At 42.4% G+C, this 27,497-nt stretch overlaps 1 protein-coding gene across 7 annotated transcripts in view; it reads right to left on the reverse strand.

Moving 5' to 3' along the window:
- Window positions 1-662: 662 nt before the first annotated feature.
- Window positions 663-27,497, reverse strand: part of capn15 (calpain 15) — a 302,119-nt gene continuing 275,284 nt past the window's right edge. For all 7 annotated transcript variants that reach the window (XM_072559730.1, XM_072559731.1, XM_072559728.1 and 4 more), the window contains 5 exons: window positions 8,434-8,595; window positions 7,325-7,575; window positions 5,857-6,023; window positions 5,382-5,560; window positions 663-2,901 (listed from right to left, as the gene is read on the reverse strand). In XM_072559730.1, the coding sequence (XP_072415831.1) occupies window positions 2,724-2,901; window positions 5,382-5,560; window positions 5,857-6,023; window positions 7,325-7,575; window positions 8,434-8,595 (937 nt within the window). In that variant the 3' untranslated portion in view covers window positions 663-2,723. The remainder of the gene's footprint in view (window positions 2,902-5,381; window positions 5,561-5,856; window positions 6,024-7,324; window positions 7,576-8,433; window positions 8,596-27,497) is intronic.

Here is a 27,497-nt window from a genome sequence, read left to right on the forward strand (position 1 = left end):
CAGTCTGAAAAACAACCCTCCACCACCACCCACATAAGGCTCTATTTTAAAATTTCCCACATTAAATCTGATTGAAACAGCTAATTGCGTATTTAGGTTTGCTGCATTTTTGTCTTTTGTAAACAGCCTTGTTCCAACTATTATGACCAGCTGACAATATGATAATCTCATCCACCCAGGCAAATATCATTCCTAGGTCTGTCCATTTATTGCTTGTTGGTAAGTTTACCTTTCATGCTAAGGTGAGCTAAAGTACATTGCTGCTATGGATAAAGTCTCACGGACAAAGCATGAACAGATTTGGCTCAATAATATTTTTCAATGTGCTGCTGTGCTGCCATCCCAATCAAATATTTTGCTTCCATTCATTGATTTTGGAAGGCATTTCAAGTGAGATATCAGGGATTGGGGATAATATAGCACAAGAAGATTCAGCAATCGCAGAGAATAACAGAGTGGAAGTTTGGGAAAAAAAAAAGAGGGTGGTAGTTTTGAAGTGATTGTACACAGTCATAAACCTGTGTCACTCCTAACACTTCCAAGAGAGAGATAATATCCTTCTGGAATTCTAGGCTCCAAACTAACCTGGAATCCCATGCATACCAGTTGTCCATTGCTCTACACTGAACTTGTGTGCACACAAAACAGAATTCACCAGTCAGTTCATTAAAAAACAAAATTTATTTGGTCCATTGGAACCTGAGATTTTTCAAACTACATGATATATATATATTTTGATTTTTTATACTTTCTTTATATATATATATATATATATATATATAGACTCTAAAATTAATAAAATTCTCCTTATGACACATTTTAGTATTCCAGTTTTAGGAACAGAAGTCACAGGCTCATGAGAGTTTACATGTGCCCCACAGCAGGGGTAGAGCATCATGTGTTGGCTCAACTTCTCAATCACCTAACCCCACATGAGGGTTGAAGGGAGGGGTGGCTGAGAGAGACAGTGAGGGAATGATGCAGAAAGGGTAGACCAGGTTCTGCAAACTGGATGTTGGGAATACAGTGATGGCAGGTTATTTGGAAGGTCAGTGCTGGATGGATATTGAGGTGTTCCAGTGTTTTAGACAGACAGTCAGAAGAGGAGATGTTTACTGGGCCTAGGGTCTGCGAATAGTCCAGCACAGGAACCTGGTCATAATGCAAACTTTTATAAAAATGCTCGTTTACAAAAATAAATCAGTAGAAATGAACATCCCACTTTAAATGAATTACTAATAAAGAAATAAAAGAAGGTTTCCAGTGAGAATGATCAAAAGAACAGGTCAATCTGCCTATTCTGAGAGATTCCAGAATTCTGACCAGTGTTTTTTGTTGGTGGGGGGTTCCCATTCCATAATTCACTTTATTTCCCATCAGGATCACTTTACTTCCCTGGCACGGAACGCTACATTTATTTCACAGATCATGGCCATTACTAAGGATTTGGGAGTCACATTCCATCATTCTGCCTGCCATTCTGTTACCAGTTTTTGTCTTGGTTACAAGGAAACACAAACATACTCTTCCTTTGGAACCACAAAAACGGGAAAATTCATCCACAGATAAAGTTTGTTTAAGAATGTCGCTCTATTTTTGCAAGAATTACATACACAGTAAAGACAGTTTCAGATTTACAAGGCTCACAATAAATATCCTTTCATACAAAGGAGTATTGTCATTGCCAACATCAAATTTAAATGCATTATTACTTTACTGAAGTTAAATTTGATGTGGTGCCTTTAACCTGATTTTTCTCGTGTGCTTTGGCCCAGCCATTGCATGTGACATTGTTCAGGATAACAGGTTCACAATAACCTCAAAACTTCATCAAACCACAGACTGTGTCTTTAGATAACAAACAATGAATCTGAATCAGTTGAATCACCTGAGAACAGAGGTCACTGACATGTTCCTGACCTTGCTCCAAACTAGGCTCAGGGACCACCCTGACCGGGCCTCAAAAATCCACCAACCCCAACCAACTCCTCAACACCAGGATAAACGCTTTGAAGTAAAGATAGAAAGTCACTTGGGTAGTGATTTGATAGATTTGTAACACTAGATTTGTATATAGCTGTGTTTGGAAACATGGCAGTGGTGAAACTATAGAAAAGCTGAATGTAGTCAATATTTGGACAGAATTATAAACAGAAAATGTTGGAAATAACTCAGCAGCATTTATATTTTATTTTCTGTGGAGATGTGGTCAGGTTGTAATAATTGAGCTGGCAGTGGGGTGGAGTGGTTGAGCTAGGTATTGGCTTACAGTCCAGCCACAGGACAAGTTGAGGTGTCCCGTTAATAATACTGGAGGTGGGAGCTCCTGAGGACAGGGGCATTACTAAATCTGGTGAAAGGGAAATGGCCAGAGTGCGGGGAAGAAGCTGGGTCTCAGGTAGGTTGCATGGGCAGGGGACCATGATTTGTATTAACTATTGCAGCTTTTTGAGCTTGCTTCTGTGCATACACCCCTCCAGTCATCAATCCTGACCAGGGATTTCCTCTCCACTGGCTCTGACTCTGGAATTCAAAGCCTGAAACTATTCTTGTGTCACCCTGTTATTGGGGCTTTTCCTGATGATTGGTGCAGTAGCAGGAACAGTGCATCGACTCTTTATAAAAATGTAATATATAAGCGAGACTGGAACTGAATGGCTCTCATCATTCAACACATTTTCAACCATAGCAAGAGTAATGTTGGGCAGGAGCAGGTGAAACCATCATAGGGGCCGTGGATGATGCAAACCAGCAACATCAGGTGTGAGGGGTGGGCTGTGGATCCCTTTAGTGGAGGACCATTCGCCCAGTGAGGGCTGAGCGGCTTTGCGATGAGCCAGACGGTGAGTAATGGAGAAACCGGCATTTCCCTCCAGCTGTGATAACACCACCAGTACCTGCCTGTGAGGAAAAGCATACAGAAAAGTCAGAGCAAGGTGCAAATCTCAGGTTACCCTCAACTCTCCCTCCCAATCTCCCATGTCTGTCTCTCTGGTTTACTGCTGCAGACTTGATGCAATTCCCAATTCCACCGATGCTTGTTCACCTGATCCATACTCCACTCCCGCCATTTAGCCCAAGCTCCTCAGCTCAACTAAGCTGAATGCATTTGGCGAGGTTAACTAACTCAACACAGATCAAGCACTGAACCTGATCAGGACTTGATGATAGGAACAAGAAAAGGACATTCAGCTGCTCAAGCCTGCTCTGCCATTCAACAAGATCATGGCTGATCTGTAGCCTGACTCCATATGACTGCCTCGGGCTCATATCCCTTGATACCCTTGCTGAATAAAAAATTGTCTCAGATTTAAACCTAATAATTTAATTTGTATCATTTGAAGAACAGATTTCCAAAACTGCTTACTCTCTGCTTGTAGGAGTGCTTGCTAACATCTCTCCAAAATGGTCTGGCCCGAATTCTTAGACCATGCCCCCCTAGTTATAGAATCTCCAATGAGTAAAAATAGTTTATCTTTATCCACCCTGTCTTTCCCTGTTACTATCCTGAGGATCTTGATTAGATCACTAAATTGTAGGGAATAAAGGCATAATGTTTCTGATCTGTCCTCATAACTTAACCCCTGAATACAGGTATTATCCTGCATTAATCTCTCTCCAGGGTCACAACATCCTTCCTCAGGTGTAGTGCCCAGAATCGCTGACAGTACTCTAGGAGGGGTCTAACTAGAGTTTTGTATAACTGCAGCACAACATCTGCATCCCTATACTTTAGATATGAAAGCCGGTATTCCATAATCTGCTTTATTACTTCCTGCACCTACTCATGGCATCTTAAAGAGTCATGCACCTGAACCCCAAATCTCACTGGATATCCACTGTACTTAATTTTGGATCTAGGAACATAGGAAAGATTATGGTGAGGGCATCAGCAATGTATTCTCTGAACTGCTTTCACATTGTGGATGGAAACCATCAGGTCCTCAGATTTGACGCTCTTCAGTTTCATTAATTTCCCCATTATTGGTGGTTTAGTCACAATCATAGAGTCATAGAGATGTACAGCACGGAAACAGACCCTTCGGTCCAACCCGTCCATGCTGAGCAGTATCCCAACCCAATCTAGTCCCACCTGCCAGCACCCAGCCCATATTCCACCAAACCCTTCCTATTCATATACCCATTCAAATGCCTCTTAAATGTTGCAATTGTACCAGCCTCCACCACTTCCTCTGGCAGCTCATTCTATACACGTACCACCCTCAGTAAAAAAGTTGCCCCTTAGGTCTCTTTTATATCTTTCCCCTCTCCCCCTAAACCTATGCCCTCCAGTTGTGGACTCCCCCACCCCAGGGAAAAGACTTTGTCTATTTATCCTATTCGTGCCCCTCATGATTTTATAAATCTGTATAAGGTCACCCCTCAGCTTCCAATGCTCCAGGGAAAACAGCCCAGTCTATTAAACCTCTCCCTATAGCTCAAATCCTCCAACCCTGGCAATATCCTTGTAAAGTTAATTTTACATAGACTTTGTCCTTGATTCTCTGTTAATGTCTTTGGGACTTCTGCAAGCTTTCTTCCTTTTCTACTATGAATACTGAAGGAAAATAATCACTCAGCAAGTCTGCCATATACCCGTGGTCATTGACAATCTTAGCACTTTCAGCCTTCAGTGCATCAAGAGTGCTCTTAACCAGTAGTTCTCTCTTAATACAACTCTAAATTCTCTTCTTATTGTCCTGAATGTTCCTTGCAAGTTTCCTTTCATAATCCTTTTTAACCACACTTATAAACCAATTTCTGGCTCTGTCAGTCTTCGCATTCGACCCACACTGTGGGATCTGTACTGTTCTTTGCATTCTTATAACTCCTTTCTTTTAATTTTATGCTGTCCTTACCTCCTTAGATGTCCATGGCTTTTCCTTCTCAAGGGTACAAACCCCTTCTGAATAGCATTAATTATTTATTTGAACATCGTCCACTGTTCCTCAGTTGTTCTACCTTTAGCAGAGCTCCTCAGTTTACTTTGGGCAATCTTTGCCTCATCACATTTAAAATCCACCTTACTTAAATCCAAAATTCTAGTATCTGATCTTTGCTTATCTCTTTAAAAATGCGATATGAAACTTGATACTTGATACCAAACCACATGCAGCATCAACATAATGAGCTCCCAAATAACACTGAAGAACAGAAGTCCTGTCTATAATGGGTGAAATAGTTTTGGTTTCAGGAGCAAATTCAGTAAATCTTGAGAAACTTGACTGGTTGAACTTTGGCTCCAGTAGCTCAACAAAAGAATAATTGGCAGTCAGCACAAGGGAAGCCTGATGGGGGGGAAGCAGTCAGGGGGCCAACAACAGGAACTCACTTAATGCATACCCCATAAACTCTAACTAACCTTCTTCGGGCCTCCATACCTGTGCAATGGTGGCACGCTGTCAGTCGTTTTCAAGCTACTGCGAGTCGAAACTACATTGAAACTGTCGGAGCAGTCACATGACACGTGCAGGTAATATCTGTCGTGACGATTCTCCACCACCACAATCAGTCCAGCCCATCCGTGGGTTAAGTAATAACAGGTCATCCCCTCACGACCCTGTTCAAAGGAAAGGAGTCAGAGATCAGATTAACCTTCCAGTAAATTTCCAACATTACAACCTCGGTTGTGGAAGGCTTCAGTCGAAGAATAAGTGAAAGCTCAAACTGTACAGCACGGATAATAAAATGCAATAGCTTATATTTCCATTTTTCTGCTTCTTTCAGAAATTCAAGTTGTAATATTGGTCAGAGATACTGCCAGGGCCTCTCCTGAGCTGTGTGGTTCAGAGACAGTGATCTGACAGGTTCACAGAGATGCCTATAATGTCTCTCACTTACTATGCACTGTCCTACCTCATGCCTCTCTCCTTTGTGCTCAGTCAACAGGATGACTGCATCGGCCAGTGTTGTTGGCTGAGTGTTGATCTGTTCTACCATGACAGGTTTGCAGCTGTACACAGCCAATATATATCCAGGGAACTCTGCAGTACATCGGCCACTGCTGGTAGGACTTGAAACACCTAGGAACAGGTAAGAAGGCTGTATGAGTGAAGCCAACTGTGCATCATTGATGGAGATCAACGAGGTGCTGCTACAAACATTACATGAACAACAGCAAAGACACATATAAAGAAACCTTCACTAATGAGAGATGTTGGTTAAGGAATAAATATTGGCTTGGGTACAAGGGATAACTTCCCTGCTAGTGACATGGCATTTTTTTCCATGGACTTGAACAAGCAAACAAGACCACATTTTAATATCTCATCTAAAATAGAAGTGCAGCACTCTCTCTGTACTGACACTGGAGTGTCAGCCCAGATTATGTGTCCAAATAGAGTCATAGAGATGTACAGCACGGAAACAGACCCTTCAGTCCAACTTGTCCCTGCTGGCAAGATGTCTGCAGTGGCAGTGAAATCCACAAGCTTCCATGTCTGAGAGAGTTCCCAATGAGCCACAGCTGACAGTTAGCACAGGGCATGGGAGATTTGGGAAAGGCTGTGATGAATCCTTGACTTGGAGACATTCCAATAACAGAGACAAAAACACAGAGCTTGAAATATACTGAGCCCCACAGATGAGGAAGCAATTGACAATACTGTTTCTCAACAGGGACTGTTCAGGCACTTTGTATGTTAAATCCCAGAGATTAGTCCAACTAGTATCAAAAATGTGTTTTGTTTACAAATTACAACAATGAAAAGTCAAGATAATTACATAGGTAACAGTCTGTGTTACTATATCAGTAGACATGTTACATATTATGGGGTGGGGGATAGTCCTGTGAAGTGAACAGTGAGGGTGGCTGGCATTGGGGCTATTATATTCAGAGAAAGGACTGACATTGGTACAACCAGGGATAGTGATGATACTAAATCCAAGCTGACCCCACCCCGAATGCATGTTTGGATCATGCTCTTCTTTTGGTACAACTGAAATTAGAAACACATAGGATGCAGAATCCTGCGTGTCGACTATAAAATATGCAAAAAAAAATTAAACTTTTTCAGTCTCAGATTTAATCTTTCTTCTGTTGCTTAAGCGTTGATTTGATTGGACACTACAGTTGCTTACCCTGTTAGAAGGGATATCTGTGCTGTGGGCAGGAGGCATTTGGATGGTTGCTGATCCTGATCTGACCTCCAGCTTCATCTTTTCTCTAGTCACTCATCAGCTTTAGACCAATGTTCCTGCCATGGGACTTGCCTAAGGATGTATCGAATACTCTGCTGTTACAGCAATCAGACCAGTAACTCCACAATGCTCTGGCTTTGGCCAGTGCGGAGTGCTATCCAGTTTCTGGTCTTCTAATCCTTACCTGTTGCTGGTGATAGTGACAGTGATGGCGACGGTAGGCCGGACATTGACATTTGCCAGTGGTTAAATGCGCAGCACACAACTGCATACTCTCCCGGCTCCAGTATCACATCGCACCCAACAAATTTCTTCACTGCTCGTTTGCTGTGTGCCATCAGTCGGCCCAAGGTCAGCTTGTTACCATTGGAGAATGAGGCTCGAAACACCATGATACACAGATCCAGCAAATGGCTATCTGATGTGTCGGATCGTCTATGATACAAGTGACAAGAGTCAGAGGGCAAGAAGCCACCAAATGCTTCACTGAACATGGTATTAGGCTCAAAGGCATAAAGAGTTTGCTCAGCATAGAGAACGAGCAAAGTAAATGCTATTATTAATAGAAAAACTTTGGAAGGCTCCCCTAATTTTTTCTCTGTAACAACATTTCTTGGAACCAGGTGTTCACTAAATTTGTAGCCATGGATGCACCGGTTCTTTTACAGACTGCAGTGTCTGTACACACTTTAACCTTGCATGCAGTCTTGCACGAAGGAAAAGGTCACTGTCTCCCAAATATTTAATTCAGACCAGATTTGGATGAGCAATGAAACAGGCTCAAAGGGTTGAATGGCCTCCTCTTCTTTCTATGAATCCCGGTGAGTAGTGGGTTTATACTTGTGCCAGTAATGCAATACCAGGTATTCCTACTAACCAACCTATCAATACTAAGGATGGTATCACATCTATATTCAGTTTGCCAGTTTATACAGTAAGTTGTCATATAAACAGTCACACTGGAATTGAAAACTCTGTCCATTAGATTCCTCTATGGTGCTGGGAAATTTCTGATGTGAAGTGTGTTTTCCAACTTGGTTGCCTTGTATAAGAAAAACACTTTGCTTTCACCTTAGCAATGGTACATAACTTTTCAGGTGACTTCTCTGATGATCCATTTCAATACGCAAAACTTCTATTTTGTAAATTGGTTCAACTAGACAGGGAATAATCAATTGATCATGTTTGCAATATCTATGACAGGGATGTACAAGAGTGTGTAAAATGATGAGTTACAAAAAGAGAATGTAGGGTGAGAAATTGGTCAAATGGTTAATAGAAATATTTTCCTACCTGCTTCCTTTTTGAAACAGTTGAAACTCCAGCTCAGTGAGATCAAGCACAGTCAGTGCAGTTACAGTTATTGGCCCATTGGTCCGATTCGGAAATGTTCCCATAAGTCGGACTTCATGCCAATCAGAGTTAATTTTACAAATATCAACAGAATCAAAATACCTGAAAAATAAAATTATTGAGAAGAGGGTGAAACCTGTTCTACCACATTGTCTTTCCCTTCCATATTAGGAGATGCTGAATCACTGCTGAGGGACAATATCATAGGTGTCTCAACCAATAATAAAAAATGCTTCACCTGTATACAGAGCTAGAGTCTTGGCTGGTGTCTTTCATTGTTGTGATGGGGAGAAAGGGTTAACATATCATACCAAGTCTGATCTTGTCCCCAGCTCCAATTACTTCCATCAGCAGTCACTAAATACCTAGGAATGATCTGCAGACCAGGAATTAAATCTTGAACATGTAAACATTTCTGGACTTAGTGGGTCTTCTACTTAGTGAATAAAGATGCTAATTCATCAATGAGTCCTCGGAATTCATAGTAGGGACTAAAGAAGATGGCATTCCTCATTGCAGACTTCAACTGTAGGAGGTCAGGCTCATCCAAGTCTGAATGTTAGACAAAAAATGACAAGACAGTGGCAATAGAAGGTTGGACAGATGGTGAGAGTTAAAATTTGACAAGAGCAGCATATAGGTGAAAGCAGATCTTGACTTTGAATTAATGAAGTAACACAAGGACAGCACAAGTTTTTTCAAATTGCAACAGCCAACATTTCTCCCTGAACCAGTACTGCCAATAGGATGCAAAATTTGACTATTCATTCATCTGCTGTTTATGGAGCCTGGCTGTAAAACTTGCAATCTCCAATTCCATTTCCTTCTTTAAACAACTGGGTGTGAGAAAAACACAAGAATAAACATATTTAATCAATGTAACAATTATTTGTTAATAGTTTATCACACTGCTTAACAGAAAGGATGAAAGGGGTGTTATTGAATGTACAAACATACTGAAGTTATCAAAGCTGATAATGCACGACTGACTTTGGTTACATTCTAAAAACTTTGACAAACAGAACACACTGGATTTCACATTTATTTACTTTAACTTTATTGATGCCAGATCAAAATACTGACTGTTACAATATCTCTCCTTGCAGTCTTTTTGTGCACATGCCTGAATCAGCAGCTATGGAGTAAAATTTGACAAAATATTTTACAACATTGGTGCAGAAGGGGGAGGAGAGGGAGATTTGGGAATAGATTTGGAGATGGCCACTTATAAACTACACATTTTAGGTCTCTGACAAGGTTGTATAAACTCCCGGCTGAAATTCTGAATCTTTTTGCTCTCAGTCAAATCCTTTCGCTGACGTGTGCTCTGGTCAACTTGCCCTCACTGAAATTCTTTCCCCATTGACCGAAACCAATGTGTAGTGGTGCTCAGTCAATCACCATCCCCTATTCCATGCCCATACTTGGAGGTAATTACATTCTTTTCCTCCTCCTAATACTGCTTAACCTAAAAACAGCACCAATCCCAATTCCTAGTGTGCATGACAGCAGATCAAATTATTTATATTGGCCCTGAAAAGGGTGAAGCTGTGTTACAGTCCCAGTTGACATTACTACTGGACATATCCCAAATCAAAGTGTCTCTTTATCGATCATACATATTTTTTATTTCTCATGGTGGTCATTCACTGAAACACAGGGACCCAAGTTTGTATTAAAAATAAAACAGAATTTTATTACACAGAAGAAAACTAAACAAATTTAGCTTTGAGTAATGATTACCATTTTAAAGATTAAAACACAGAGAAAAGCAAAATCTCGTCTGTTCCCCAACACTTCACAGTGATTCAAATATAGAAAAGTTACACTTCCATACCAAATCTTTGGGTGTGACCTAACTGATTCTCCCCAGTTTTGTGAATTGTAAAATCTTCAGACATGAATACTCTCAATACTCTAAGTCTTTTAATAATCTTCAGATTTCTAACCAATTACTCCTTGTTTGAAAGTTTTACAAGATAAACTTTTACATCTAGGCAACTGAACTTTCTCTCAACTTGTTGGAAAATGCACTCCTCCCTCCAGCTTTGCAAACAACTTAAGTTTTAATTTAGTTTGTAGTTGGCATTAAACCGAAATCTACAACTTAAATTCTGTGGTTGCCTGCTTTAAGACAGGCTTCAAGTAAAAGAACAGCTTTATTAAGAACCAGCTGAGGAGATCCAAGTAGGTCTGCCCTGCTGAGCTCTGCACCATAACCCAGGCAAGGTGGTGCATTTACCCTTCCCTTAGTTAGCTATTGTGGCAGTGTTAGATCTCCAGAATTGTTGTGTATTAGTTTTGTTGATCCAGGAAGATGAAGGAGGGAAAAGGGTCATGTGGATCGCAACAAGCAGGGCATTGCCCTGCAACAATGGACATGCCCGCGGCTGCATCGTTGGCCTCCGCGAACGTTCCTGTGGACTTACCTGCGCAGCAGAGCCTGCTTTCGGAGTTTGTAAAACTCAGAGAGAAGATTGAATCAGCGATGGAGGAGACCTGGACCAGGCTGGAACTGATCTCGGCCATGCTGCAGAAGCATCAGCAGGAGATCTAGTGTCTCGGGCAGTGCGTGGACGAGGTGGAGCAACGGACCGCGGCAGAATCCTTGGCGGGTCAGGTTCAGGCCCTGGAGAGGCAGGTACAGGCCTTAGCGGAGCAGGTAGACAACCTTGAAAGTCGTGGCTGTCGGAAGAACATCCGTCTGATTGGGCTGCTGGGACGGGAGGAAGGAGGCCAGCTAGTCAGCTTTATGGAGCAATAGCTCCCACAGTTCTTAGGGCTGGAGGTCAAGATGGGCCGGGTCCGAGTCGAGTGGGCCCACCGGGTCACAGTGCACAGGCCGGAATCAGACCAGCAGCTCCGCCCGGTCCTAGTGCAACTCCAGCATTACAGAGATAAACAAATGATGCTGGCAGTCTCTAGAGCACTGGGGAAGGATCCACAGGTCCTGATATACGAGGGATCAAAAATTATGTTTTTCCAGGACATTTCTGTGGCTGTGATCTGCAAGAGGAAGGCCTTTGATGAGGGAGAGAAGAGGCTGCGAGACTTGAATATTCAGTACTCTGTAAGATATCCGGCAGTGTTACGTTTCAGCCATGGAGGGTCCGTGTATAATTTTGATTCATCAGAAAAGGCAAAGGACTTCCTGGACACTTTAAAATAGACTGGCTGGTTCAAGTAATATGGACAATAGTGTTTTCTTTGTTTTCTCTGTGGTTTACCTTGTTTACCTGGTTTTTCTCTTTTAATATGTAGGGGTCCTTTTTTTTCCTCTTCTTTGTCACCTCCCATTGTCTTTTTTCTATTATTCCCTTTTTGTTTCTTCTCTCTCTCTTGATCTGGGATGGAGGGGGCAGGATTTGGGTTTTTTAAAAAATCAACATTGACTGGGGTCAAAGTATGGGTGGATGGGTTGAATGCGCACTTAAAGTTTTTCTGTTATAAGATACATTTTTTTTAAACTTTGGTTTGCCTGGATTTGGGGTGCAGCTTCAGCTAGAAGGAGCCATGGAGGGGTTAGTGGGTACTGTGAGTGCCCCCTGTGGGCTGGGGGGGGGGGGGGGGGGGGGGGAAGTCTCCTCTTATTTGTTTTATGTGTTGCTACATTGTAGAAGTAGTTTTTCGAAGTTTTGCTTCAGTAGTTTTTGTAGTTGTAGTTTATAGTTTATACAAATCTTTTACCATTTTCACTTGAGTGTTATGAGTGGGGTTTTTCCTCTCGGGGAGTTGTGGCCTGTCTCAGATGGCTATGACTAATTGTTTGTTTAAATGGTGCACCTGGAATAAGGACAGTTATTCACCGACTTAGAGAAAGACTTTCAAGCCTTAGAAAAGAAAGGGTTGATGTAGCCCTGCAGCAAGAAACACATTTAAGCAAAAAGGAGCATTGAAAGCTACAGCAGGGAGGGTTTGGCCAGGTGTTTTTCTCAGAGGAGTAACTATACTCATCCAGAAGAATCTCTCATTTCAGCTGTTAGACCAAACTAAGGACGAATATGAGCAGTTTGTGATCCTCAAAGCTTTAATACATGGAGAGGAGTACGCGAATTTGAATGTTCATTGCCCCCAGGCACACCCCCTCAAATTTTTAAATGCATGCACTTTCCAGGTTGATGGCTCTTGGAGGGTGCCATATGATTATAGGGGGAGACTTTAATCATCTTATGGACCCCAAGGTAGACAGGATGCCCAGGGGTTTCACGGGCATATCCCCGCAATCCAGACAACTGGTGGACCTGAACAGGGAGCTGGGGCTGATGGACATGTGGAGATGTCTTCACCCTGAGGATAGGGAGGTCACCTTCTTCTCTAACCCACACAAGTACCACACTAGGATTGACATGTTTTTTGCTCCACTGGCCTTGTTGGATTCAGTGCTGTCCTGTAGAATTGGGAACATAGCCATTTCTGAGCATACGACAATGTAAATGGAGGTTAATGCCAGAGGCAATGGGACGGGTTTGCAGCATTGGTGCATGGATCCTTTCCTCCTGAAGGACAGTAAATTTACGGAGTCTTTTTCACGGTAATTAAAATTTTTTGGGATATTAGTTCGGGTACGACCAGTAACCCATTGGTGCTCTGGGAGACTGCCAAGGCCTACGCAAGGGGTTTGATTATTTCTTACTCAGCGACCCAGAAGTGGCAGAGGGGAGTGCAGCAGCATATGCTTGCTGCCCAGTTGAAGGCAGCCGAGACGGCATATGTTGACAGGCCTGTGACCAAGTTGCAGTGGATTATAGCCCTCAGGGCTGCTCTGCATTCTGCACTCACCCAAACAGCAATGATGTTGCAAAACAAGTTATTCGAGTGTGGTGATAAGCCGGGTAGCTACCCCCAGGAAGAAGAGTGCCACCCAACTTATCACATCCATCAGAGAGGGTGCTGGTACTCTCACTTGTGATTCCAAAAAGATTATCGCAGCATTTAGAAAATTCTATTCTGAGTTGTACCGGTTGGAGGGCTGTGAGGATAGGTTGCGAAGATGGAGTCCTTTTTAAAGACCTTGAACCTCCCAGTGTAACTTCGGAGCAGGCATCTCTTTTGAATGCCCCTCTGACAATTCCGGAGATACAGAAGGGGGTGAGACAGCTCCAGAACGGTAATGCGCCCAGCCCAGATGGATTTCAGAGTGAGTTTTATAAGGAGTTTATAAACATGTTGGCCGGCCAATGTTGGACATATACAATTACTTGTACAGTCAGGACTGCCTCCCATCCTCTCAGAGAAGTTAATATCTCCCTTATTCTCAAGAGAGGGAAAGCTCCAGAAGATTGTGCTTTGTATAGGCCCATATTGCTATTAAACTTGGATTTCAAAATTTTATCGAAAATTCTGGCTTTGAAGTTGGAGAAGGTGTTGCCCTCCATTGTAAAGGAGGACCAGACAGGTTTTAGTAAGGATTTGGTCCTCTAACAACATTAGAAGAGTACTGAATATGGTCTAGGTGTGCCAGCAAGAGTCAATTCCAGGCGTGGTAGTCTCCCTGGAAGCAGAGAAAGCGTTTGATCGGTTGGAGTGGCCAAATCTCTTTTATGTCCCGGAAAGGTTCGGTCTTGGGGGATTCTTCACCAGATGGGTGGCAGCATTATATAGTGACCCTAATGCTACGGTTCGCACTAATGGCATGAGTTCTGACAATTTTAGTATTGGTAGAGGCAGCCGACAAGGGTGCCTCCTTTTACTGCGGCTGTTTACATTGGTGATTGAGCTGTTGGCAGAGGCTATCCGGAGGGACTCCAGTATAGTTGCTCTGGAGGTGGGATCAGGGGGACATAAAATCACCCTTTATGCAGATGACGTTCTTCTTTTTCTAACTAATCCAACTAACTAATCCAACAATATCTGTGCCCCGTTTAATACAAATAATTAACTTATTTGGTTCTTCATAAAATCAATTTTATGAAGTCGAAGCCGTGCCTGTGGGGGGTCTTGTGGGATTACCCACTCTTGGGGATGGAATCTGATTCTCTTTCAGGTGGTCACAGGGAGGTTTCCTGAATTTAGGCATTTTTACTGCTCCGGCCTTTGATCAATTATACAAAGGTAATTTTATGCAGTTGCTCGAGAAGAGAAGATAGAACCTTAAACACTGTGAGGCTCTTCCGATATCTTGGTTGGGTAGAATAGCTCTGGTTAAAATGAATGCTCTTCCTTGTTTGTTATATCCCATGCGAATGCTCCCTTTCGTGCTACCTAGGCAAGCACTACAGGGCTTAACAGTTGGCTTGGTTCTTTCACCTGACATCACAGGTGACCTCTTATTAAGCTCGCTAAGTTGCAGTTTCCACAGGCGATGGTTGGGGGTGGGGGGGAGCGAGGATGGTCTTACCAGATTTTAAGTTCCCAACTATCCTATGTGACTGATTGGGCCTACCAGGGCCCACGGTCAATTTGTCTGGACATCGAGGCCTACCAGGCGAAATGCCCCCTCATTAATTTGTTGTCTCTGGACAAGATGAGGACTGTCATGGAGCATTGCAAAAATCTAATTGTCCTTAACACAGTTAAAGCATGGAGAATGATGTGAGAAAGCGAGGGCAATTTATATAAAACTTCCCTTTGCACAGTAGGAATGCCAGGATTCTGGCGGGATTGATGGACTCTGGCTTTAGGTTCTGGGAACCTAGAGGAGTTTCCTGTTTGGGAGACTTATTTGAGGGGGAGGTCGTGATGTGTTTCGATCAGCTGAGCCAGAAATATGAACTGTCTCGTAGGGACCGCTTTCGTTATTTTCAGATTAGGGACTTTTTACAGAAAAAAAGACTACATCATTGGTTAATCCCTATAAGTTCCGATGTGGAGAGGAGAGTACTTCAGTCCACAGGTACTCTCTCGATCAGTAGCCTCTACCATTTATTAGGAGGTAGTGTCTCGAAGGACATTGAGAGGCTGTGTGGGATCTGGACTCAGGAACTGGGGGTGGAGATCTCGTCAGAGGCATGGGAGGATATTTGGGAGAACGTGAGGAAGATTTCAATTTGTAATAGGATGCAGGCTATGCAACTGAATGTTCTCCACAGGGCTTATTTGGCACTGGAGCGGCTTGCGAAATTTAAGAAGCGTCTCCAATGTGTCCCAAATGTAAAACAGATATTGATACTCTTACTTATGCCACAAGCTTTGTAGGTATTGGGACGCTATAGTGAGTGTTTTGGATGGGATCTTGAGGTCAAGGTAGATTTGGTGTCCCTCCTCTTGGGTCTGCCGAACTTGCCTTCTTTAGATGCACATGGGAAGAAATGGTTTAATATTCTCTCATATTGTGCAAAGAAGAGCACTTTGATCAGCTGGATATTGGAAAATCCCCCAGGACTTTTGGGTTGGCATAGGTTAGTTATGGAGTATATCCCCCTAGACATCCTTACAAGTATGGTGCACTGGAAAACTGAACTTTTTTATAGGACATGGCGTCCCTTTTTGAACTATATTTACGCAAACTTGTCAACTATATTGATTAAGGCCTTTGTGTAGCCGCGAGGGCTGTGTCTGGTGGGCCGGGGGCCCCTGAGAGGAAGAATCCCGAATAAATAAGGTATGCCAACGGATGATCCCTGTGATGGGGAGCTTTGGTGGGGTTGTGCTGTGTGTTGTTATTTAGTTTAAGTTAATTTAGAGCTGAAAATGTGTTGCTAGAAAAGCGCAGCAAGTCAGGCAGCATCCAAGGAGCAGGAGAATCGACATTTCGGGCATGAGCCCTGAAGAAGGGCTCATGCCTGAAACGTCGATTCTCCTGCTCCTTGGATGCTGCCTGACCTGCTGCGCTTTTCCAGCAACACATTTTCAGCTCTGATCTCCAGCATCTGCAGTTATCACTTTCCCCTTTAAGTTAATTTACCTTGGTTCAATCCAATTTAATTTAGTTTATTATGTTTAATTATTTATTGAATTGTAATATGCGTAGATTTTTTAAAAATGTTTTTCTTTTAAACTGTTTGTGGAGTAGAGTATTAGTTTGTTTATTGTTATTGTTGTTAAAAAATTAAGAACTAGCTGAAGCTGGATATTCCTGATAGTAAATCAGTTATGCCTTTTGCCTTAGCATGTTTATGGTTATCTGTTACGACACGGCAGTGAACCCCTCTGCTAATTAAACTAAACACCTAGGAAAGCTCACCTCGTCTTGTAATCTGTTAAAATATGAGTGACAGAGAAGTCGTAAATTCCACTATTTAAAGAAAATAATAATTTATATTTTAACTCTAAAAGTGAACATTAAACAACTATTCACAATTCTAAGCCCCCCTTTCTCTTAACTGCTTATTATCTGCCTCCAACTCTATGACAATATGCTGTTCCAATAAAAATTATTATTAAATTACATCAACTTAATTTCTAAACCATACAGCTGCTGTCGTCTTCTGTGTCGTTCGTCTTCCGGTTGAAGATCTCCCTGGGTCATCTTCTTTCTTTTTACTGTGAGTATGTTTCATATGAAAAGATACTTTTGACACAGAGTGTTTCCTAATTTCTTGGAGAGTAAGATGTTAGCTCCCTGTCATGATGATTTCTGTCACGATGATAGTTGCTTTCTCTCTAATTTTCAAAAGGTCCGCATTTTTATACTCCCAACATCCAATCGTTTCATTGGTTCGACGTTAGCAAAACAATAACTTCAAACTCGATTGGGGCACAGTTTGAATTGATTGGTTAACTTCGAATTGTTGTCAAAACAGCAACCAAAATTCAGGTATCCATTTCACAGCCAAATGTTACATATTTTCAATTTTTTAGTACACTCTGGGACTGCCATCTATTAATACACAAGAGTACTTGTAATTTCTTAGTTGAGAACAGCATTCCCTCTTTCTTAGAAGTTAAAGTACATGCCTTCAATTTCATTACATTACAATGGAGTGCCAGACAATTGGGGCTTTTGTGATGTAATGGTAGTGTCCCTTCCTCTGAGCCAGAAAGCACAAGTTCAGGTCCCACCTGCTCCAGAGGTATGTCAGAATAGGTTGACTAAAAAATATGTAGAATTCCAGAGTTAAGTGATTCAGTTTACAGTTAAGGGCAAGAAGGTAAAAATGTGTTATTGCTTGTCCTAAACATTTCAGCTTCAGGAATATGTTTTCCTCTGCTGCAGGACAAGCAGCTTTCAGTGAATGTCTGGTAAATGACTAAGTTCAACTCAAGAGCAGTAGTAAGGTTAATAGAATATATAAAATTGTAATTAAACAAAATTGAATAAAATAATTAAGTAGTTTCTTAGAACAGATTAAAGATGACAGGATAGGTGAAGTGTTACAGTTGCAGTGTGGGAGTTCCTGGATGCCAGTTTGGTGCAGAAAAAAAAATCTGCATTATCTACTTGAAGTTCAAAGCAGCATTAGTTCTGAGGTTATGAGCGGAAGGATGAACTACAGACACTGTGGTGCATGGAGAAAGTAGTAATGTTATCTAAATTCTTTGCAATCAAACCTCCTAGAATTGGGTCTCTAGATTTGGTCATTGTTCAGGGAGATAATGAGACCCATAGGGTCGAAGCCTTAGGCTTTGCGATTGTCCAACAGGTGTAAGGTTCCTTCCGCTTGTCTGGATGATAATGCACACGGCAGGGTGGTTCAGCCCGCTGACCATGGTACAGGAAGCCATTCAAGAGGGGATGTAAGGAGGAATGTAGAGGTAGTAGGGAATAATACAGTGAGGGGAATTGACACTGTTTTCTGTGGCAAAGAGCGCAAGTCCAGAAGGCTCTGCTGCTTCTCTGGTGTCCGGGTTCAGGACTTTGCTTAGGGATAGAGAGTAACTGGTACCGTTAGGAGGAGGATTCAGTCTTAAAACACAGGCAGGACAAAGGAGGAAATTCTGCTTAGTCAGTATGAGCAGCTAGGTGCCAAATTAAGATTTAAAAGCCATAATCTCTTAATTTGCACCTCAGTGACGTGCAAACTAGCAAGGGGCAAATCAGATTAGAGAGATGCAAGTACAGTTCAAAGACTGATCTGGAAGACGCAGGTTCCAGTTCGTGGGGTATTGGCATCAATACTGAGCAAAGAGGGATCTGAATCACTACCTGAACCACGTAGGGACCAGGACTCTTGACAACTGCGTAACTAGAGAAATAGAGAGGATTGACACTAAGTTGTTGGGACAATGGATCAAATTTGGGAAGATGTGGTAAATCAAAGAGTCAAGATAAAACTAGAATTTATAAAGCCAGGAAAATGATAAAGTTAACTACACTGTATCTGAATGCACATTGCCATCAAAACAAGACAGCAGAGGAGAGAATACAAACAGAATTGAGTAACTACGATCCAGTAGCTATTACAAAGATATGGCTGCAGGATCTTATGGATTGGGACCTAAATCATGAAGAGTCCAGGATATTTAGGAATCTCAAAAGTAGAAAATTATGGAGGAGAGGTTTTGTAAGTCAATAATGACATTAGCACAACAGAAAGAGAGGGATGAACTAAGTTCTGGATATAAGTATATGGAAACAGTTTGGCTGTAAATGAGTCGTGACAAAGGTAAGAGTTGTTTGTGGAAGTATAATACAATCCCCTAACAGTAAGCACAAGGTAGGATGGAAATAAAGAAATAAATACTGAGAGTAAAATAAAACAAAGAACTGCAGATGCTGGAAATTGGAAACAAAATTGGAAACAAAAACAGAAATTGCTAAAGAAACTCAGCAGGTCTGACATTAACTCTTAGATAGCAGAGTTAATGTTTTGGATCCAATGATCCTTCTTCATAACTCAACAAATGAGAATTTGTCAGAAAGGCACAGAGATACTCATGGGAGATTTTAATTTACATATCGACTGCAAAAGTCAGATGGGCAAAGGTAGCAAAGATGAGGACTTCATAGAATGTTTTTGGGATAGGTTCTTAGAACAACATATCCTGTAACTGACTAGATAGCAGGCTATACTAGACCTGATATTCAGTTATGAGGTATGATTAATGAATTATCTCGTCAGCACCATGGTAGATGCAACCATTTTACATTCAGTTTGAGGGAAAAAGAGAGGGATCAAGAATATAACTATTAAATTTAAAGAAGGGAATTATTATGGCATAAAACACAATTATCTAAAGAGAATCTGCAAGTTGGGTGTTAAAGGTAGGCCAACAGAGATGAATGGCAGACATACAACAGAATATTCCAGAATAGACAAACTAATTATAGGCCAACAAGTAAGAAAAATTCCAGGGGAGTGACCTGCCAGCCGCGTTTAACTATAAATGTTAAAGATACTATCAAACTATAAGAAAAACCGTATAATTGTGCAAAGACAGGTGGAAGGTCAGAAGATTTTACAGAATATAAATAAAAATGCACAGGATCGCCATAGAAATTTACAGGGGAAAAATTAGAGTCTGAGTAAAAGCTAGGGAGAAATATAAAAATAGATTATAAGAATTCACATAGAGTCATAGAGATGTACAGCATGGAAACAGACCCTTCGGTCCAACCCGTCCATGCCGACCAGATATCCCAACCCAATCTAGTCCCACCTGCCAGCACCCGGCCCATATCCCTCCAACCCTTCCTATTCATATACCCATCCAAATGCCTCTTAAATGTTGGAATTGTACCAGCCTCCATCACTTCCTCTGGCAGCTCATTCCATACACGTACCACCCTCTGTGTGAAAAAGTTGTCCCTTAGGTCTCTTTATATCTTTCCCCTCTCACCTGAAACCAATACCCTCTAGTTCTGGACTCCCCAACCCGTGGGAAAAGACTTTGCCTATTTACCCTATCTATGCCCCTCATAATTTTGTAAACCTCTATAAGGTCACCCCTCAGCCTCCGACACTCCAGGGAAAACAGCCCCAGCCTGTTCAGCCTCTCCCTATAGTTCAAATCCTCCAAACCTGGCAACCTTGTAAATCCTTTCTGAACCCTTTCAAGTTTCACAATATCTTTCCGATAGGAAGGAGACCAGAATTGCATGCAATATTCCAACAGTGGCCTAGCCAATGTCTTGTACAGCCGCAAAATGACCTCCCAACTCCTGTACTCAATACTCTGATCAATAAAGGAAAGCACACCAAACACCTTCTTCACTATCCTATCTACCTGCGACTCCACTTTCAAGGAGCTATGAACCTGCACTATTCAGCAACACTCCCTAGGACCTTACCATTAAGTGTATAAGTCCTGCTAAGATTTGCTTTCCCAAAATGCAGCACCTCGCATTTATTTAAATTAAACTCCATCTGCCACTTCTCAGCCCATTGGCCCATCTGGTCCAGATCCTGTTGTAATCTGAGGTAACCCTCTTCACTGTCCACTACACCTCCAATTTTGGTGTCATCTGCAAACTTATAAACTGTACCTGTTATGCTAGCATCCAAATCATTTATGTAAATGACAAAAAGTAGGGGTGAAAAATGTGTTGCTGGAAAAGCGCAGCAGGTCAGGCAGCATCCAAGGAGCAGGAGAATCGAAGTTTCAGGCATAAGCCCTTCTTCAGGAAGTAGAGGGCCCAGCACCGATCCTTGTGGCACTCCACTGGTCACAGGCCTCCAATCTGAAAAACAACCCTCTACAACACCTTGTGTCTTCTTTCTTTGAGCCAGTTCGGTCTCCAAATGGCTAGTTCTCCATGTATTCCATGAGATCTAACTTGCTAATCAGTCTCCCATGGGGAACCTTGTCGAACGCCTTACTGAAGTCCATATAGATCACATCTACCCCGAATCAGTCCTTGCCTTTCCAAATACATGTACATCCTATCCCTCAAGATTCCCTCCAACACATTGCCCACCACCGAGGTCAGGCTCACAGGTCTATAGTTCCCTGGCTTGTCTTTACTGCCCTTCTTAACAGTGGCATCACGTTTGCCAACCTCCAGTCTTCCGGCACCTCACCTGTGACTATCGATGACACAAATATCTCAGCAAGAGGCCCAGCAACCACTTCTCTAGCTTCCCACAGAGTTCTCGGGTACAACTGATTAGGTCCTGGCGATTTGCCCACCTTTAACCGTTTCAAGGCATCCAGCACTTCCTCCTCTGTAATCTGGACATTTTGCAAGATGTCACCATCTATTTCCCTATAGTCTATATCTTCCATATCCTTTTCCACAGTAAATACTGATGCAAAATATTCATTTAGTATCTCCCCAATTTTCTGTGGCTCCACACAAAGGCCACTTTGCTGATCTTTGAGGGGGCCCTATTCTCTCCCTAGTTACCCTTTTGTCCTTAATATATTTGTAAAACCCTTTTGATTCTCCTTAATTCTATTTTCCAAAGCTATCTCATGTCCCCGTTTTGCCCTCCTGATTTCCCTCTATTGGACAAACCTAGATTGTTAAGTCTTTCATCTTTTACAATGGGTTTGCTGGTTTTGGTTCTTTAATATGTAAATCCCTTCTTTTAAGTCACTTTCTCAAGATAACTTAAATTAAAAATCACACAACACCAGGTTATAGTCCAACAGGCTTAATTGGAAGCACTAGCTTTTGGAGCAACGCTCCTTCATCAGGTGTCGCTCCGAAAGCAGGTGTGCTTCCAATTAAACCTGTTGGGACAATAACCTGGTGTTGTGTGATTTTTAACTTTGTACACCCGAGTCCAACACCAGCATCTCCAAATCAAGATAACTTAAGGTTTTATAACAAAACATGACATCTCAGCTCAGACAATGCCTTAAAAGTGTGAGGTTAGAGTCTGCCTGTATCCCAATCTTGAATTAAACTGATTCTATGTCCAAAGTGGAATTTACAAAATGTTACATGGATTGACTACCTGCAGGTTCTGCATTTTTTAAGCAAAATAGAATGTATCTGCAAATACAAATTCACTCCATAAACTTGTGTGTGTGCAGGAGAGAGAGACAGAGTGCGTGTGTGCGTAGGAGTTTGAGAGTAAAAGAGGGAGCTTGTGTATGAGAGAGGGTCTGCGTGAGAGTGAGAGAGAGAGGGAGAGTGGGAGAGAGAGGGAGAGGGAGAGGGAGAGGGAGAGGGAGAGGGAGAGGGAGAGGGAGAGGGATGGGGGAGGGAGGAGGGAGGGGGAGAGAGGGGGGAGAGAGAGTGAGTGTGTGAGAGAGAGAGACAGATAGACAGAGAGAGAGAGAGAGACACAGAGAGAGAGTGAGAGAGAGAGAATGTGAGAGAGAGAGAAAGAAAGAGACAGAGAGAGAGAGTCTAGTGCAGTAGGGTCACCTGCAGTGTGACATAAACCCAAGGTCCCAGTTGAGGCCATCCTCATGGGTACCAAACTCGACCATCAGCCTCTGCTCAGCCACTCTGCATTGTTGCATAGCTCGATGTCCGCCTTGGAGGATGGCCACCCGAAGATCTGAGGCCGAATGTCCCCGACTGCTGAATTGTTCCCCATCTGGGAGGGAACACACCTGCCTGGTGATTGTTGTGTGGTGTCCATTCATCCGTTGTCGTAGCGTCTGCTTGGTCTCGCCAATGTACCATGCCTCGGGCCATCCTTGCCTGCAGCGTATAAGATAGACAATGTAGGCTAAACACATGAGTACCTGCTGTTTACATGGTGGGTGGTGTCCCCACGGGTAATAGTGGTATCTGTGTTGCGACTCTGACTCGTCTTGCAGTGGTTGACATGACAGGGTTGTACGGTGTTGTGGTCAATATTGACCTGAAGGTTGAGCAGTTTGCTACGAACAATGATCTGCTTAAGGTTTGGTGGTTGTTTAAAGGCAAGAAGTGGAGGCTTTGGGAAGGTCTTGGTGAGTCGCTAATTCTCATCAATAATGTGTTGCAGGCTGTGAAGAACATGGCGTAGTATCTCCATTCCCGGAGTGCACTGGACAACTAAGGGTACTCTATTGGTTGCAACCAATGTCGGTCTCCTGAGGAGGTCATGAAGGTTTCTCATTGTGGCATGTCAGAATTAGCCATCGATGAGTTGAGCATCGTACCTTGTTCTTATGAGCGCGTCCTTGAGCACCTTCAGGTATCCATCACGTTCCTCCTCATCTGAATAAATCCTGTGCATGTGTTGGGCTTGTCCGTAGGGGATAGCCATTTTAATATGTTTAGGATGGAAGCTAGAGAAGTGTAGCATTGTGACGTAATCCGTGGGGTGCTGAGGTACCCATCCTTAGTGAGATGCATGTGTCTGAGAATGAGGCAGATACTAAAGAGTAGCCCATGGTAAGTCTGATGGTGGGATGAAACTCATTGATATCACTGTGCAGTTGTTTCAGTGACTCCTCAACATGGGTCCAGAGGAAGAAAATGTCGTCAAAATGTCTGGGGTATAGTGTTGGTTGGAGGTCCTGTGCAGAAAAGAAGTCAAGTTGGAATCTGTGCATGAAAATGTTGTAATATTGGGGTGCAAATTTGGTACCCATCACTGTTCTATGTGTCTGGATGAAGAACTGGTTGTCAAAGGTGAAAATGTTGTGGTCGAGGATGAAGCAGATGAGTTGTAGGAATGTGCTTGGAGATTGGCATTTAGTACTGAAGCAGCTGCCGCGAAGCCACTATTGTGGGGGATGCTGGCGTAGAGAGCTGAAACATCCATGGTGACGAGAAATGTTCTCGGTTCGACTGGTCCATGGGCGCTGAGTTTCTTTGAGAAATCTATAGCGTCGTGACAGAAGCTGGGAGGTCCCCTGTACAATGGATTTCAAGATGCCTTTGACAAAGCCAGAGGGGTTCTCACACAGGGTCCCATTGCTGATACGATGGGACATCCCGGTATGTTGGCTTTGTGTATCTTCGGCGGGGTCCAAGTTGGAGGGCCGCTGCCCTGGGCTTGACATGTATGCTCAAACCGTCAGGAAATGTGTAAATCACAACACAATCCCATCCATGCTCTCAAAACCAATCTCAACATTGTCAGCATACCAGCAGATAAAGGAGGAGCCATTGTCAGTCAGAATAGAACAGAATATTGCAAGGAAGTGTACCGACAACTGAACAACTAGGAATATTATTGGCAACTACGGGCCTATCCTACCAAAGGAAACACCGTGAATTAAACACTTGATGGAGCAGCACCGATCCGAAAGCTAGTGCTTCCAAATAAGCCTGTTGGACTATAACCTGGTGTTGTGTGATTTTTAAATGAGATTTGAAGATAGCTCATATTCAAAAAGACAGACAGAAAGCTGGAAACTATAGGCCAGTTAGTTTGACATCTGTCACAGGGACGATGTTAAAAAAGCTGTTATTAAAGAAGTTATAGCAGGGTACTTGGATAAATTTAAGGTGATTGAGCAGAGTCAATATGGTTTTGAGAAAGAGGAATCATGTTTGACTAATCTATTGAAGTTCTTTGAGAAGGTAACACATACTCTGGATAAATAAGAACTGGTGAATATGCTGTACTTAGATGTCCATATGGCATTTGATAAGGTGCCTCACCAAAACTTATCATGGAAACTAAAATCTCATGATGTAGAGGGGAGCATATTGGTATCAACTGATGTGCCAACAGGAAGCAGGGAGTAGGCATAAACCTTTTAATTTGAGAAGATGTAATGGGTGGTGTGCCACAGAGATCTGTGCTGGGACCTCAACTGTTTACAATTTACATAAAAGACTGATGAAATTGCAGAAGGTACGGTTGCCAAATTTGCTGAATAGGTAGGAAACTAAGTTGCGAAGAGAACGTAAGGAGTGTACAAAAATATATAGATTTGTTAAGAGAGTAGCAAATATGGGACAAATTGATTGGGAAAACATGAAAAAATCCATTTTGACAGGAAGAGTAAAAACGCAGCACATTGTCTAAATACTGAAAGGTTGCAGAGCTCTGCAATGCAGAAGGATCTGGGCGTCCTTATGTATGAATCGCAAAAAGTTAGTATGCAGGTAGTACAGCAAGTAATTAGGAAAGCTAACAGACTATAATAATTTATTGTGAGGGGTTTGAATGTAAAAGCAGGGAGGTCATGCATCAGCTATACTGGATGCTGATGAGAAAGCATCTGGAGGAATGTGCCCAGTATTAATCAATTTAAGGAAGGATGTAAATATATTGGAGACAATTCAGAGAAGATTTACAAACTAACATCTGGAATGAGGGATTGTCTTATGAGGAGAGGTTAGACAAGTCAGGTTTGTATCTGCTGGAGTTTAAAAGAGCTAGAGGTGACTTGACTTAAACTTTAGGTTCCCAAGGGATCTCAGGATTCATTTTGGATGGTCTGGCTCCTAATTTGTATATCTATATGTACATTTGTTTGAAATGTTTATGAGGAGTTGAGTTTGGGTAACACTTTGATTGTAGCCTGGCTGTTTCAAAACAAGCTACAAATTTTCCAGTTTGTGACTGTGCAGCAGACCAAACATATGCTGTGGCCAGTAAACCCAGAGCTGCTCCACAATAACATTAAAGGCACAGCAATTCTTAGCACCATCTCTGGCCTGTTTCTCCTCACTGCTATGCCTTGTTAGTCCAATTTGTCATGACAGGACTATCTGCATGCCAAACGGAGGAAGCAAACAATAAACAAGGGCAAGCAATCCCACAACTAATGGATCAGATCCAAGCTCTGCAGTCCTGCCAGATCCAGTTGTGAATGATAGCAAAAAATTAAACAGCAGCAGATGGTGTCTAGACAAATATCCCATCCTCAATGATGAGGGACCCTACCATATCAGTGCAAAAGGCAAGGTTGAACCAATTGCACTGATCGTCAACCAAATGTGCTGAGTAATGTCCCCAGTATGTCAGTCTTCAGCCAACTTGATTCACTGAAATGATATTAAGAAATGGCTGAATACACTCAATACTGCAAAGGTTATGGACTCAGAACCTTCTGGCAATAGTACTGAAGATTTGTGCTCCAGATCTAGCCATGGTCCAAGACAGGCTGTTCCAGTACAGCTTCAACACTGGCACCTACCTGACAGCGTAGAAAATTGCCTGGGTGTGTCCTGTTCACAAAACAAAAGGACAAATTCAACTGAAACAATTACTATCCTATCAGTCTACTCTGAAACACTAGCAAAGTGATGAAAGGGTAATCAACAGTGCCATTACTGCACTTGCAAAGGAATAACCTGCTCATTGATGCTCAGCTTGGGTTCTGTCAGGACCACTCAACTCCTGACCTCATTACAGACTTAGTCCAAACATAGTGAGAAGATCTGAACTTTAGAGACGAGATGAAAGTGATTATCTTTGATGTCAAGGTAACATTTGTCTGAGTCTGACAACAAGGAACTCGAGTAAAACTAGAGTCAATGGGAATCAGTGGGATGGTTGAGGTTTTTTGGAGGTCAGTCAACTCAGTCCAAAGACATCATGACAGGCTTTCCTTCGACCTGTGTTGTAGACTCAACCATCTTCAGCTGCTTCAACAACTTCCCTCCAATTTGAAGTCAAAAATAGGAATATTTGCTGATGACTGTATAGTTGTTTAGCACCACTCATGGTACCTCTGCTACTAAAGTAGACTGTAACCAAATGCAGTAAGACCTGGACAATATTAAGGCTTGGACTGATGAGTGTCAAGTTGTATTTGCACTACTCAAATGCAAACCCTCTCCAACAAAATGTTATCTAACCATTTCCCACTTATAATCAGTGGCATTATTATTGCTGAATCTCCCTTCTATCAACATTCCTGTGTGTTACCACTGACCATAAGCTGGACCAGCCACATAAATACTATATGAGGAGGTTAAAGGTTAGGAAATCCATAATGATTAGCCCATCACTTGTCTCCCAAGTGCCTGTCTACCATCTACAAGGCAGAGGTCAGGAGTGTGGTGGTATGATGGAATTGCCTGGACCAGCGCAGCTCCAAGAACACTGAGAAGCTTGAAATCATCTAGGAGAAAGTAGCCTGCTTGCTGGTACTCTGTATACCAGTTTCAACATTTATCCCTTCACCACTAACACAGCTGTAGCAGCGTGTAACATATACAAGATGCACTGCATTAACTCTAAGCTCCTTTCACATCACCTTCCAAACCTGCGACCTCTACCATACAAAAGGACATGGCAGCAGATGCACAAGAACACCACCACCTGCAAATTCTCCTCACACTTGGAACTATATCATTGTTCATTCACAAAATACTGGAATTCCTTTTCTAA

The sequence above is a fragment of the Chiloscyllium punctatum genome, chromosome 40, assembly GCF_047496795.1.
Source record: "Chiloscyllium punctatum isolate Juve2018m chromosome 40, sChiPun1.3, whole genome shotgun sequence".
NCBI classification, from domain to species: Eukaryota; Metazoa; Chordata; class Chondrichthyes; order Orectolobiformes; family Hemiscylliidae; genus Chiloscyllium; species Chiloscyllium punctatum.